The 15,888-nt window shown below is 40.1% G+C and overlaps 1 protein-coding gene across 1 annotated transcript; it reads right to left on the reverse strand.

The window, feature by feature from the left end:
- Positions 1-5,151: 5,151 nt before the first annotated feature.
- LOC139709169 (gamma-butyrobetaine dioxygenase-like) lies at positions 5,152-15,320 on the reverse strand. Its single transcript, XM_071621124.1, has 6 exons — positions 14,700-15,320; positions 13,175-13,485; positions 9,634-9,739; positions 8,211-8,413; positions 7,408-7,574; positions 5,152-5,303 (listed from the first exon to the last, which is right to left on the reverse strand). The coding sequence occupies exons 1-6, from the start codon at positions 15,318-15,320 to the stop codon at positions 5,152-5,154; spliced, it is 1,560 nt and encodes a 519-aa protein (XP_071477225.1).
- Between the last annotated feature and the right edge of the window lie 568 nt (positions 15,321-15,888).

The following is a 15,888-nucleotide window of genomic DNA, read 5'->3' on the forward strand; positions in this document are numbered from 1 at the left end:
CTTAAGAATTGCAATCTTTATAATCGTCTTAAGATAAATAAATCTTCGAAATAACTAACCTTTCTCATTTTTTTTTTCATTAACAAAATTTCTTCGGAATGACAAACCTTATTTCATTTTCGGATGAAAAAGCCTTCGGAACAACTGACTTTCTGACTAGTGAACCTTTTTCTTTTTTTGATTTATAAACCTTCAGAATGACGAACCTCATTTCATTTTCAGATCAACGAACCTTCGGAAAATGAACAATATATTATTTTGATCTAAATTATGAACTTTCGGAATAATGATTCTGCGGAAATGCGAACCTTCACATAAACAAACCATCGGAATCCCGGGAATGGCGAAACTTCGGAATAAGGAGTCTTCGGAGTAACGTACTTTAGTAAGAAAAGAACCTTTGGAATAGCGAACTGTAACCAAATCCTACACCGTCATTTTCTACACATGTGTGACAACACAACCAACTTTATGCTCTTTTTAAAATGTAATATTTAAACGAAATTAAAAAGGTATTCTCCCATTTCACATAGCTTTCCAGCGTATGATGAGGATTCAACAAACATAATTTTTTTATGCGTGGTTTCCTTCTTTTCGTTATACATTGCATATTATATTTGTTCGGTTACAACGAAATTTCGTTAAAACGAAAAAAAAAAACTGCCGGTCCTGAGCATTTCGTTTTAACGGGAGTGCACTGCACATGAACACACACGAGATAAATCTCTTGTAATGAGAGAAAGAGGAAAGGTGAGTTATGAATACCTTCACGGTGGACAGAGAAAAGCGAGAGGGAAGAGGAAGATGATGGGTCAAAACCAGGGCACGTGAGGCATGAGATATAAGCTCCTCAAAATAAAGAAGTGTTACATGGAGTTGTGGTAAACGATAGACAATTGTGGTTAAAAAAATATTGCAAAAAGTTTAACTCATTCTGAAGTGTAACATTTCTTCAAAATGTCTTTAGTTCAATGGTAGAGGCATTCAAACTTAAAACTTCTTTTATACTATACTATCAAGAGAAATCCGAAATTTCGGAACAGTAAAAGAAAATACAGATTTAGCGAAAATAGTTTGGATAAAGGCATTGACATTTACTGGATTACCGGGTAGGATATGAAGGGACAGCTTCGTTTTTTATGAACATAGAGTCAAAATACAGAGGGAGAAATTAAGCTTTTACATAAATTGTCCTAAGTGCAAACGATACAAATCGTAAATCTTTAAGATGTTGTTTTCATAAAATGATGTATCAGTATGGCATCTCCGTGATTCCTGGCAAATAATACAAAGAACTTCGTTTCCTGTAGTAATGATATTCTTTTTATTAAAGGTAAGATGGGGGGGGGGGGGCAATGACCCGGGAGGTAGTAACCCAGGGGGTAATTGGCGTGGTGCACTGTCCTGGGGGTAATTTTCGTCTTGATAGTTATAGGGGAGGGGGAGTTGTAGGCTTGCTTATCCGGGGTAATCATCCTCGGGAAGTTATCGGAGGGTGTAGTTATCGGATGGAAGTTATCTGGGGTCTAGTTATCGGAGGAGGGGGTAATTAACCTGGGGATAATTATCCTGGTGGTAATTATCGGGGGGGGGTAGTTATATCCGGAGGGTAATTATCCGGGGGGGGGGGTAATTATCCGGGGGGGGGTAATTATCCAAGGGGTAATTATCCGGGGGGTAGTTATCCGGGGGGTAGTTATCCGGGGGGTAGTTATCCTGGGGGTACTTACCCAGGGGGTAGTTCTCCGGGGGGTAGTTACCCAGGGGGTAGTTCTCCGGGGGGTAGTTATCCAGGGGGTAGTTCTCCGGGGGGTAGTTACCCAGGGGGTAGTTTTCCGGGGGGTAGTTATCCAGGGGGTAGTTATCCGAGGGGGTAGTTATCCAGGGGTAGTTATCCGAGGGGTAGTTATCCAGGGGGTAGTTTTCCTAAGGGGGAATTGCCCTGGGGGGTGATTGCCCTAGGAGGGTAGTTGTCCGGGGGGTAGTTGTCCTAGGGGGTAATTACCCTGGAGGGTAATTGCCCTTGGAGGGTAGTTGTCCGGGGGGTAGTTGCCCTAGAGGGGAATTGTCCTGGGGGGTAATTATCCGGGTGGTAGTTATCCGGAGGGTGGTTTTCCAGGGGGTACTGTTCCTAGAACCTATACCTACCACAGAGCATCATTTCCTCAATCGAGGGAAAAATGCGACACGACAGGAAGAGGGAGGCTACACCCTGCCCAATATACTCACATACCCACTAAAACCAAACAAATAAAATAAAATCATGGATTGTGCCAAGAGATTAAACAAACATTGGTTCATGGTAACGTAACAATTTGATATAGGTGTCGGTAACGAGAACAATTTCTTTGATTTAATTTAAATCAATTTCATTTCATATAATTTCGTTTATTTCATTTCCAAGTTACTGAACCCGTTTCCCATAATTTCCATCAAACGGAATGCATGCAAGCAGCATACAGTTACATAACACCAATGCCTACTTTAATATTATTTTACACCCACTGCACTCTGTAATTGAATGTCATATAACTTGATATATGCTTGTTTGTTCGTCTTTGTTTTAATGCTCTCATAAACATGACAAATCCAGTGTTTATTATTGTATCATTTATCATTCACACTTTGTAAAAATGTAACATAATTATTATGTTTGATGCAGGGCTCCCTCTCAAAGAAGGCCTTTGTGATTCTGAATAGGTCCACCCTGCTTTTAAAAAGGCGCATATATACTAATGAATAATGATAGCATCCATAGAAAAGTCTGTCATTACAGCTGTTTATCTTTAATATAAGATATGTATATCGGAAGAGCTTGCTTCCAAAAGGCGCTAAATCCATTAAAAATTATATATATATATATATATATATATATATATATGTATATATATATATATATATATGTATATATATATATATATATATATATATATATATATATAAACAAACTTTTCTTTTCTTTTCTTTTTTGCGCCGGAGCTATAGGGTCAATGAGCTCCTATTTTGCTGTAACTGTTCCCTTTCTTTTAACCGGCGAGTATATTGTGATTAAAGTGACTATGCAATGGAAATGCGTGTTGACATATAATGATTCCTCATACCCTGATAATTTCTTATATAGTCAAAGTGGTATCTAAATATATTTTTTTGATAATTTTCTACTATTTTTCTTCAGATTACTTAAAAAACCAAGATTCCGTCAATGACGTCATCTGCCAATAACTGTTAAGGAACCATTATGATTAATAAAAGACAGTGGACGCTCTTCCTATGGACTGAACATAATTTTTACATGTCTCCATGCAGTGTTATTTGTTAATCATAATTAGTAATATAGAAACAAAAGTCCATTCAATTCAATTCAATTCAATTCAACCATATCTTATTCCCAAAGGAAATGCAAAATACAAAGTGATAATAATATTCATCAAAACAGCTGTTAAACAGTTAAACAGTACAAATCATTAAGTATTGTACAAAGTGTACAGATAATAATGCAACGAAAAAATCGTAACAATCCTAACAAAAGCAAACATATAGATATGGCGATGGAAAAAAGTGATTCACCGAAAAGCAAGGCATATAGGCCATAGATCATTCAAAAATATGAAACAAAACAAAACAAAAACACCACCACCATGGCCAATATGGCGTAGGGCCTACACATGGCATTTATATTTCGTTGGAACATTTGATCATTGATACATAGATATAACTAAAAGCATATCGTTTACAACGTTGGAGCATTTGATCATTGATGCACATAGATACTAAAAGTATATCGTTTACAGTATACTTGTTTTAAAGTAAACATACAAGATATTATCATTCTCGGGAAAATGAAGCACCCTATGTACATTTCATTGTCATTTGTTGATGATTAACAGATGATGACAAAGTATTGATCTGACGTGTTTTTTTTTTTCGCCGTATCCAAACAATCTAAAGAAAAAAGTAGAAAACACAAGCCAACTTGTATTTGCATATAGTCCCCATGATGTTGCGTGCAAATTTCGCTGACTCAGCAAATTTTAGAATGGATTCAAAGTCCATTGACTATTAGCATCGATAATCCCAGTCACGGTCATCGAACTTTAGCATGATGGCACATAGACGATTACTATTAGAAACATGAAAACACGTACAGTTGAATATCACCCATCTTTTCCGGAACGACAAGCTTAATTGTTAGACAAAATCAAAGTATGAGGTTTCCATGCAATCATGAAATTTCCCTTTAACCATTACATTGCCAGAATTGCACTTACTCTGGCATTTTAATTCCAGTTTATGATATGGCATGCATTAAGTAAAAAGCGTCAAATTCTAAACACACATACGTTCTGACATCATCATAACACAAACTATCTTATGTTATAAAACGTATAGGTTTATCATACATCGAGCTTAGTATACCTTGCGCATAATAATGATTTCAAATAAAATAAAATAAAAACAAGGATTGTGTCAATAGATTAAACAAACATTGGTTATTGGTAATGTAACAATTTGATATAGGTGTCGGTAATGCGAACAATTTCTTTGATCTAATCTAAAACAATTTCATTTTACATAGTTTCGTTTATTTCATTTCCAAAAGTTAATTAATGTAGTCAATGGATACGCGTATTTGTAATTAGTCAAAAACAAAAATTAAAGCACTACCTCTGGACTCACATTGGCGCAGACGATCGGCTTCCTGCCATCAAACCAGACGAGCTGATGAAGCTTCTAGGATCGGACGTGAAACCGTTCTCGTGATTTGAATTAAACAGTGAGTCCAGATGTAGTCATTAAATTCTTCTGTCTCCAAGTGAATGTTACCTGGATGAATCAGAACTTACATCAGTTTATAATACATGTACGTGCAATTAGATGGAAATATTTATTCATCATTTCGCATCGCCGAGTATTATATGACCCGCTTCCATTCATCTGCAATGTCTCATTCAAACTGTAGTTGTCCTCTGAACGGACCAACACCACACACACACACACACACACACACACACACACACACACACAGAGTTCTGGCGTTCAGAAGTTCGCTATAACGAGTCCACCCCCGGAGGAAGCCTGTTGTAGCCGGGCCACCTAAGACACCGAGCACACTTTTCCCATCTCAAAGAAAAAGGTGCCATACCACGCACATCACTCGACGTTCTGTCCCAGGACTCTGATCTTTGACAAGACGGCATCCCAGTCTAAATAACCTCCCTCCAAGTGGCGAGAAGAGCCGGATTTCATGGTGAAAGCCTCCCGACCATGCAACACACGATGGTTGTCCATTATGAGAATGTCACCTGTAGGGGGTCAAGATCGAGAGAGTGCATGTAGGAGAGAGGGGCACTTAAAAGGCAGATATCATACAGATAGACAGAAGATTAAATACTAGTATAGTGAGTAGATGAAGGAAGATTATAATTAGGGAGCTTTAGATTTTCGTGGACGTGGACGTTCAGAAGAAAAAAAGTGTGTTAGTGTGCACGCGCAAATTTGCATATAAACGTCGACCTGTCCCGAGTTTGCACGGTCGGTTCTGGGCGCTGTTTCTGGGCCGTTTTGCGTCCGCTCGAAGCTCCTTGCTCGAATTCACACCGCAGAGAGCTACTTGATGCATAGCCTTTGGACAAGGCCTCGCGCGCTGTTTGCCTCTCAAAACTGTCTGAAAATAGACTAACGCAGTGTACATAGTTTGCACTAAGACCCCGTTTACAGTGCGAGGCTCGGCCGCGGCTCGGCCGCGGCCGAGTCCACCTTCATTTCAGTGTAAACGCGCAAAAGGCCAAATGCGAGGCCAAAATTGGCCTCGCATTTGGCCTCGCTCTGGAGGTGGTCTCGGCCGCGGCCGAGCCGCGGCCGAGCCCGGCCTTTTCTTGGTGTAAACGCAAACTGGGCCAAATGCGCGGCCAATTGCGCGGCCAATTTTAGTCTGGCTTCCAAACCCTCTGCCTTTATCTTTCGCTATTCAGGATATTAACCCCCTCAACGTCGAAAACTAGTATAGTGTAAGGTGGTTTTGTCCTGCAAAGGATTCTTTCCTTCGGCAAAGGCCTTCGCCCGAACGGCGACTTCGTCGCCACGGAATTCATGTGGCAAAGGGTCTGAAAACCAGACAATACCAAATTGCATTTGTTTACAAGCAGAGCGCCACTACGACAAAATATTGAAAGGTTTGAATCAAAAGCGCGGCCGAGCCCAGCAGTGTAAACGGACAAAATTGCGGGGCTCGGCCGCGCAATTGAGGCAGGGTTCGGCCGCGGCCGAGCCGCGGCCGAGCCCGGCCCCGCACTGTAAAACGGGGTCTAACTCTGCCTCGAGGTATTCTAAAGAGGCAATTCATGCGCACCACAGCCCAGAGATTGCTTACTTTGCTAAAAAATGTATATGTGATTACTGAATTTGCATCTTATTAATATTGCCTGTCTGTTTTGTTTGGCTTTGAATCGGACCAATTGAGGTTCCTGTGCTGCTAACATGGCTAAGGATCAGACTCTACTGCCTGCATATCGGAGCGGCCTAGGCCGTTAATAACGGTTGAGAAGTCTGCTCGAGACAATGAGCCGGATTGGCCGATTGCCATGACAATTGTCATTGCAGCAAGAGTTACCATCATATCAACTTTTTTATGAAATGGGGCCCGTGTTCGTTGCTATATCGCAATTAGTCACACAGGGGATATAAGCCCAGACCGCATTGGTGAAAGGCTACTTGATACACTGATTATTAATATCGAATGATACACGCCTTTAAAACTAAAATAATAACATATTTATTGGGGCGCCATTTTACTTTTTATAGGCAGCGTCCTCGCGTACCATGATTTAGAGCTACTTTGCAACACGATGCAGGAAGAGAGGAGAACGGCAAACGCAGTCGTCGTCTTTGAACGTCCGCGTTGCATATATTATTCAAACCATTATCATCATTACACCATAATTATAATTTAAATAAAATTCTTTAATGATCATGGCTCACGTAATGTAATCAACCTCATCTTTCCACAGCATGAGGAGTATGACAAGGTCTCTTCTGATGTATCATAAGTCTCCTTTGACCATACATCAGTGAGAAGCACAGAGACCAGTCTGATGTCCCTGGGCGCTATTTCACTAACACCGAGACTATCGAGCGAAAAAAAGAGCCCAAAGTTGGGACAGATTCAGATCAAATCTAGCTGAGATGGATTCATCGACATTCAAGATGTATTCCAGAACGCGGCAAGGTGGGCGCAAGATATTGCTCCCATCTGGCTTATTGAAACAATTACGAATACACGAGGATTGATTGATCTCAAAACTGTCCGTAAGATCAATCGCAATTGAATTTAGGATTGATTTTATGACTAAGTGTAACAGACCCAAGGAGACCAATGTGTGAGAATGCGCGTGGCAAAAACACACTTACCACCTCTCATCCTATACCGGAAGACATTGACGGGGTCGTATAAAAGGTCCGCAAAGGCAGCCAGAGCCTCGTACGTCGCGACGACGTTGTCCACGCCCATGCGGAACATTGCACTCCGCCCGTGGTCACTGAATATGATCTTGTCAACATCGCCCTTGTCATTTAGTCTTTGTCCAAATCGTGAAAAAATGAGGTCATTACAGATTTTCGGGAGGATCGAGGACCATCTTGTTTCTATCATCTTTTTCAACGTTGACAAGGTTAATAAATAACTGCAAGTGTCATTAAATCAATATAACTGGTGTATTCTTCTACTTTTTTGTTACATTGCGCTATTGATATTGCCTTAGACTTTTTTTCCCAACATAAACACAAAAAGATATTGGTAAAATTAATTTTGTCAAGTTCTTTCAGAGTATCAAAGGTCTTAATTAATCTATGTACACAAGAAAACAAATATTAAAACGGAAATCTACTTGTTGATTCTTGATAATCTAATCTCCCTGTTTTGTCTCCCTTTTGATTCATTGCCAAGTTAGATTTTCAAAACATACAATAATCGTTTACCACGTTGTACTTATAGGAACAAATAACAATAATATACCTGTAGTATATAACTTGGCAACCATGGCAAGCACGTACATGCGATGTTTAGAGTAATGGTAATATTATTCACAAAATTGTCCTTTAAAAATCAACAACAAATAAAACAACGACGGCAACAACAAACACAACGACATTACTAATGACGGCAACAACAACAACAACAACAACGACAACTGAGATAACATGTAGGCCTATACCTTATGGTTCGGACTCGTGAATGCTGGAAAAAGTCGCCCACAGCGTCGTGCCCGACATCGTGGTACTCAAGCACTGCTGTAGTGAGGATGTCGAACAGTTTTGGAGCGCGCTGCCGGAGGTCGTTGGCGATCTTGAACCCGTCAACGAGCGTGTTCTCACCTCCTTCACCGTCCGCCTGCGCAATGCAATGTAACATCTGGATCTGCGGAGAAAAGACGTTGCTTATGCCGTAGTTAAAATCCGCAAAAGCTTAGACACAGCCATGCAATCTCGTGATACCTACAACTAGCTTATTACTATTATTGTTATTATTATTATCATTATTATTATTATTATTATTATTATTATTATCATTATATTATGCAGGACATGCAGCCGACACAGATGCAAGAGCTTCGTGTAGTTTTGAGACATTGGGTGATTGTGCAACATTTTACAAATTTCAAAATAACTTTCCTACATCTTAAACAGCGGGATCATTAAAAATAAAAAATCAAGCGACTTGTTGAATATGAAATATTGTGTTTTTTTAAATCCGGTCTAATGGGAGATGAATATTTTGATCATTTTTAGTGTTTGTCATGAATGCAACGTTTCAGAATATACTAAGTATAAGACCCCGTTTACAGTGCGAGGCTCGGCCGCGGCCGAGCCTGCCTTCATTTCAGTGTAAACGCGCAAAAGGCCAAATGCGGGGCCAAAAATTGGCATTTATTTCTCTGAGTTGCAGCTTGTGCATTGTTTAGAAGCCCGCTGTATTGCGTTAAGCCAAGTGAGGGCACATACCCACGGTGATTACGCCAAAAAAAAACCAAAACAAAACAAAACAAAAACGGTTCGGGCATCGCAATCACTGGGTATGCGCTCTCACTCGGCTTGCTTCAACTCGGAGAAATAAAGACGAAATAAAAACGGCTAGAAACTACACTACACCGACCCCAGCTTGGCGTGAAAAGTTAGTTTGCAGGCAAAAACCCTCGTTTGTCGAAGAAAAAGTATGCGTGCGCTAAGACTACTACACGTACCACTGACACTGCACTGTAACAGTGCCAGTGGTACGTGTAGTATAGTCTTAACTTGCGCAGACTCTATTACGTTTGTTCCAACAAATAATGATGTTAAGTGACATGTAACATTCTACTGATACCACAATTTGGAATCACATACTACCTGGGGATGTTCATGGAGGTCCCATTTACCACCCTGTCTGGTCAAACCTTTTCTGCGGGGTGGGTTGAACGAACTCCTTAATTAAGCCCCTTACAGGAATTAGCGCCTTGACTAATATTTCATAACCCCCTCCCCCGCTCCTTTATCACTCTTTTATTTTCCGTTTTGTGTAAAGGGAGGGGGGCCTTGGAGTTTGCCTCATGGAAACACTCATTCCTTCCTGTAGATAAAAATGCCGTTGTTGAGACTCACATCGTGTGTGTCGTTGAAATACGTCAGGTCTGTATGTATGCTCAGGGAGCCAGATGTGTAGGCTGCGTTACTTGGGTCCACCTTTGCCTCCACCTGGAACGTCTCCCTGTAATACGTGCATATTGAGAAAGAAAACACCTTTTTAATGCAAATAGCAGAATATATATGCCAGTTCGGGGTTAGTCTAGCCAGGGAGGTGTTACTCACCTCCCTGGTCTAGCGGGCGACGTTATGTTATCGTTTACACGTATAATTACATTCATTACTTTGTAGTACTCTTTCAGTACTCTTATGTTGAGAACATTGTTTTTGATTGTCATAATCATTTCATTTGAATAAATGGAGAAAAAACAAAAAAAACTGAAAGTATAGTTTATCAAGATTTTCAAGACTTTGTTAATTTTCTAAAGTTTCGCTGAGCAGTGTTATTGATTGTAACTATAAATGCGCATTGGTATGGAGGAATGATTTAAACGAAAACGTTATAATGTATATCAGTCCATCGATCATATACTTGTATTACGTGTGGGGGGAAGGCACCCTACAAGCCCAGCTTTTTAGCATTCCTCCCCATTTCCAACATTTTCGTATACTTACAATTTTTCAGTAAACTTATCCTTTATTTTATATTATGATGAAATCTGTGTACTTGTATTCAATTTCAATTTCAATTTCAATTTCAATTTATTTTCATATTTCTCGATGGAAAATACATGGTATATAACAAAATATAATACAGAATGTCCAGCTTGGATATATACATGAAGAAATAGGAATACAAAAGTAATACATAACGGTCGATGTGTCATTTTCAATCAAAGTAAAAGATGCGAAGAGAAATACGATGGAACCTACTAAAAAGCAAAGCTTGTTGAGTGTAGGTCCCAACAAAAGCCTAGTAAGGGGAACAGGATGAGGAGCACGGATACAATTAAGACCAAAAGTAAGGATAAACAAAAGAGAATGACTATTACTCGGGGCTCAGAAGATTCTTCTCACATGCATTTATGTGTGTGATAAAATGAGAACAAGTAACCACATGCTGCACACTATAGCAGTTGCTCTAATAGTCCATGGGCCAAGACCCGAAAAATGGGTTGTTGGTACCATCTGAGGTGGCACAACCTTTTTGGTGTCATTTTGTTTGTCGGGCATAGATATACTTATCAAGCTATGATAGCATTTCCAAATGAGTAGCTTAGTCATAATAAATGAATTTTTAACCAATTTGGTCTCGTATTTATATCCCTATACTTCTGAATCGAAACTAAACGGCTATACAAAGAAGAGCACTGCCTTCTGTATGTCCACAGGTGTTCTGTTGTAAACGCGGTGCGTTTAGTCTCTATTCAAGGCAGCGAAGGGAATATCCAAAGGGTTATGATGTCCACAGCTGTCACGCGGTGCGCTTAGTTCTTTATCTAGACCAATGTACCGTTATCATATCTAAAGTTCCTCATAAAAGGGATTATCTATACTGTTTTTATACCACCCTATCAACAAATACATCAGTTTTAAACAAAAATCACTCTGTTCATTTACAATGTTATTTATTATAATGTATTGTAGTGTACCGGTACATTGTTTTTGCATTATCTTTCATTGTTGGAGGGAAATAAAGCGACATTGGCGTGGTATCAGCGTTTTCACCGTAGCGTTTTCGCCGGAAAATGATAAATACTGTAATTGAAAGATACGGTAAAATTCACGAGGAATTGCTTTTGTTGTTGTTGTTGTTTTTAGATAAAAGGATATACACTGGATCATACGCTTTGGACATTCCCTTCGCCGTCTAGAATAAAGACTAAGCGCTGTGGAAATCATAACCTTTGGATATTCCCTTCGCTGCCTTGAATAAAGACTAAGCGCACCGCGTTTACAACAGAACACCTGTGAACATACCATAGAGCTGCATTTTACAGCTCTATGGAACATACAGAAGACAGTGCTCTTCTTTGTATGGCGGTTAGTTTCGATTCAGAAGTATAGGGATATAACAACGAGACCAAATTGGTTAAAAATTCATTTACTATGACTAAGCTACTCATTTGGAAATGCTATCATAGCTTGATAAGCATATCTATGCCCGACAAACAAAATGACACCAAAAAGGTTTTGCCACCTCAGATGGTACCAATATCTGGCCTGGCCCATGGACTATAATAGCAATTTAGACATGGGAGTGATAATGACGTGAATACTTAAGTACTTTTAGGGTTTAAACATTCCGGCTTCCATAGACACGGGGAAAGATTTGAAAAATGGAGAACATGAATCAATTGCAATTCCTATATGTGATATACCAGCCAGCTGCAATGATGCATAAAAGAAAGGAAAGAAAGAAAGGAGGGGAAACTATGCGACACGACCAAGGTCTTACTAGAAGTGGAAGGAAAAACACCGATGGGAAGGAATTTGAGAGAGCATGCAACTAAAATGTATATGCATGAGTCTGTTCACAAAGCAACAACCGAGTAGTATAACAGAGCAGCCATCAGCATAATAAAAAGGAATTTTAGTGCACTTGTGTGTTGTAGCTATTCAATACATGCTGTCTGAGTTTACGCTTAAAGGATGATAATGACAAGCAGCTTTTAACCTCTGTTGGGAGATCATTCCAATATTTAGGACCTGTATACATAATTGTGTTTTTAGCGAAAACTGTTCGAGTTCGTGGAAGGTGATAAGCGTCACTCTGGCGAGTTGGATAGTGGTGGACAGAATTGTTTCTTATGAACATCTGTAAAAAGACACCAGGAAGATCTTTTGAGGAAAATTTATACATAAAAATACCTAAATTATAACCACACAAATCTATCAGCTTTAAAATCTTATTTTTCTGAAATAAGGCGTTAGTGTGAGATAAATACCCAGCATGGTTAATAATTCTGATCGCTCGCTTTTGAATAGGAAAAAGTGAATCCAGTAAGTATCTAGATGCGTTACCCCACGCAAGAATTCCATAATTAAGATATGGGGAAATCATGGTTGAATATACAATGGGAAGCATCATCTAAAGCATGAGCTACTTTATCAATGAAGGCTAATAATGCTAAATTTCTAAAGGCTAAATTTCTGTAATATGTATAATGTTTCTGTTGGAAATGAAAAATAAATGAATGAATGAATAACCCATGGTTTTTTGGTGATGATTAATCTTTTGTTTGCTAAAACTCTTTCACCCATACTCCGACGTCATTATTTCTCAATTAGCAAACACATTAAGATGTGAAACATGCACGTTTTCTTTTCTAAGGTTTGTTTCAACATAGGGAATGGAATGGAAAATAAATGTGTGCATGGCCGGTCAATGGCAGATTAACTTACCAAATTTGCATATTTATAAACTGATTTCAAAAACGTGAATACGTTTATTACATCAAACTTGAACGTGCGTTTTTCATGCAAAAATTCGATGAATCGAACCTCTGTACCACATCACAGGTTGATTCTTACTTGTTTTTACTGAGTCAAGTTTACTATGCATGAGCGGAATTGCACTTTTTACAGAATTGACCCGCTGATTATTATAAGGGCATACCCGTAGTTGCAAGGGGTCAGGTAGCCACATCTCTCCGCCAAACGACGAATCTGCCGGACCTTTTGCGGGACGTTTTCGATGATGGCGATTCCAAGTAATTTCACTTCGCGCAGGAGTGCGAAGAGGGCACGGTCGTCGCTCAGGAGGTCGTTGAAGTCGAAGATTTGAATTCGGTCCCGACACGTAGCCGCGTCCCACAACTGAGGTGGCATGTCGGCAACGGGGTCAGGGTCCGACTCGGAGAAAACATTGCAGCGAAGCCAGGTAGCTGGGTAGTGGCTTACATGGCCATCCTTCCATTTTATTGTCATCTGGAAATCAATGTTAACAGAGGCAGACTGGTTTAGGTCTATGAGAATTTTTCGTTGTGAAAAATGCATCCTCGACTTGTTATACTGATACTATTATAGGTAAATACGACTCTCCCTAACCTACGGAGAAGTTAAGTCAGTAGTCTTTCATTATGCTTTAAAAAAATGTGGAATTACCTTAATTGAATCGGAATGATTTGATTTGATTTGTTTGTTTTGTTTTTTACGAGACCACTATAAGGAAGCAATGCGTGTTTGTTGGTATAAAGCAACCACAAGACCTGTGAAGGACTATAGACTCGACGATAAAGTGTCTTGATTTGGGGCACCTTCATTGCAGCCATAAATGTACGGGACTCAAATCAGGGACTTCTGAGAAGTCCAAAAACAGCGAGGCCCTATAATAAAAGAGTTATCCGTGCTCTCCACAGATGTCAGACATCCTACTCGTTTCTCATAAGGCTGCGTTCACATAGAAGTATTCGGTATTCGGTATTCGCTATTCGCTATTCGCTATTCGAGCACCGAATACACCATCACCCGCACCGTCAACTCACCATCCCATGTAGTGAGGATTTCTTCCTCCTACATTGCAGCAAATCTTATTAACAATTTCTAAACTGCATCAGAATGTCAGTCTACATGCTTATTTTTGCTAACGGGCAAATCCAGACCAAAATTGTCATTATTTCATAAACGAGAGACGGTATACGCTGCAAGAAAATCGAACAAGCTCGATTCCCACTTTGCTATACTTTTCGCAGGTATTCGGTACTTTCGAATAGTGCCCTCTTATGTGAACCGGTGTGAGGAAATCCTATCGTTCGATTCAAGATATTCGCGCGCCCTCGAAAAACGAGCCCGAATACCCGAATAGTATACTTCTATGTGAACGCAGCCTCACATTTTGTGTGCTGACCATTGGACATTCCTCTTGTTGAAACGAAAAAGTTTCTGGTACATCTTGGGAAAAATTCCTTATTGATTTATTGTACCACTCCTGCACAACTTTGGCTATTCTTTTACGAATATGAACATGGTGCTTAAAAGCGAACGTCCCAGTTATGCAAAAGAAAGCTCAAGCTCGTTTTACAGAGCTTGTAAAAACGTGACCATTTGCTAGCAAGAATGTGGAATTCCACTTTAAATCTGGACTTGTTATGAAAGAAGGATTCTTGAGACAGTAAGGTAGCAGAGCTGACACGATAACTTACTGATTTGCCATCTTCACTTCGCGTCACCGTCTCTACTCCACACCTCGCTAAGAGCCCCTGCAGATTAACCGTTCGAGACTTGGAAGACTTGTTGAAGCATTCGTTACATCGACAGTTATCTCTCAGCCAGCTGTAGGGAAAAGAGTTTTTCGCTGTACCCCCGCTAACCTCTATGTCTCTATCACTCTGCCTATCCCGTGCCCATGTTACTTCAACCCGGTCACAAACATCAGACCATTCGACGTTGGCAAGCCTGAATTCAGAATATTCCCCCCATCGTGGATGCAGGAGCCTTTCGGAGGCGAAAGTGGTGTCCAGGACTGACATCTCCTCCTTGGTCAAGAAGGGGACGTCGGATGACGTAAGGGAACTCTGAGAAGCCGAAGCGAGCGAAGCCGACACGACTTTGTGATGTCCAATAAAGTTTGGAACATTGAGGACCCTCGTTCGGCATTTCTGCGGCTGACTGTCGCAGCTCGTAGCGGACGGAGCCCAGGAAAAAGACAAGTAACGACTGTTCTGTCCTCGAATGTTCAATGCAGACGAAAAACGAGAGAACTTGAAAGCAGGTATGTTACATAATGATCCCTTCAATCCTCGAGGTGCCCAAAATGCGGCCATGTTGCTGAAGATGTTTGGCTGGCGTGGAAGCTGACGCAAAAGACAATTGAAAAGTATACCTCAGTGATACAGTGTGCGTCTGTTGACAATTAGAGAGAGGAAGAGGCTATATATCTCGCTATAGACGCAATGACGGGTGTCAGTGGTGCCCTGCGTAGTGCGCGCGTACTGTATTCGTGTGGTACTATAGTATACACCATGGACCTACTACACATTCGGACATTCATCCCTCTTCAATAAATTCATGCACCTGTTTCTGTCAAAAGTGCCGCAACATGCTATCCTATTTTGATCTAAGCATCACCGCGGAATACCAGCTTGAATAAAAAGAAGACGCGGTCCTTAGAGAAATTAAAAAAAAAAAAAAAACCACATGCGCAGAAGCTAACAAATCTCTTAAATGAAGAAAAATGCATATGCAAATGTTATGTGTATTGGGAAAACATCGCTCAAGCAATTTCATTTGTAAAATGCACGTATTATACAAGTAAAAGTATTTTGGCAAGTTGATTGTGATTTTGTAGTGTATTTTACCCCATTTTTCGCTCATTGTTTCGGGAAAAAAAAA

Source organism: Diadema antillarum, unplaced genomic scaffold (genome assembly GCF_040938485.1).
Source record: "Diadema antillarum isolate AM-2024a unplaced genomic scaffold, OU_Dant_1.0 seq00001411_RagTag, whole genome shotgun sequence".
Taxonomy (NCBI): Eukaryota; Metazoa; Echinodermata; class Echinoidea; order Diadematoida; family Diadematidae; genus Diadema; species Diadema antillarum.

What these genes read in the sequence shown, in the direction of transcription:
- LOC139709169 (XM_071621124.1), bottom strand. Translation starts at nt 15,320, where the DNA reads ATGGCCGCATTTTGGGCACCTCGAGGATTGAAGGGATCATTATGTAAC. An exon ending in GAAGTGAAGATGGCAAATCA is followed by an intron (nt 13,486 to 14,699) that starts GTAAGTTATCGT and finishes ATTGATTTCCAG; the next exon opens with ATGACAATAAAATGGAAGGA. An exon ending in ATTTCAACGACACACACGAT is followed by an intron (nt 8,414 to 9,633) that starts GTGAGTCTCAAC and finishes TTTTCTCCGCAG; the next exon opens with ATCCAGATGTTACATTGCAT.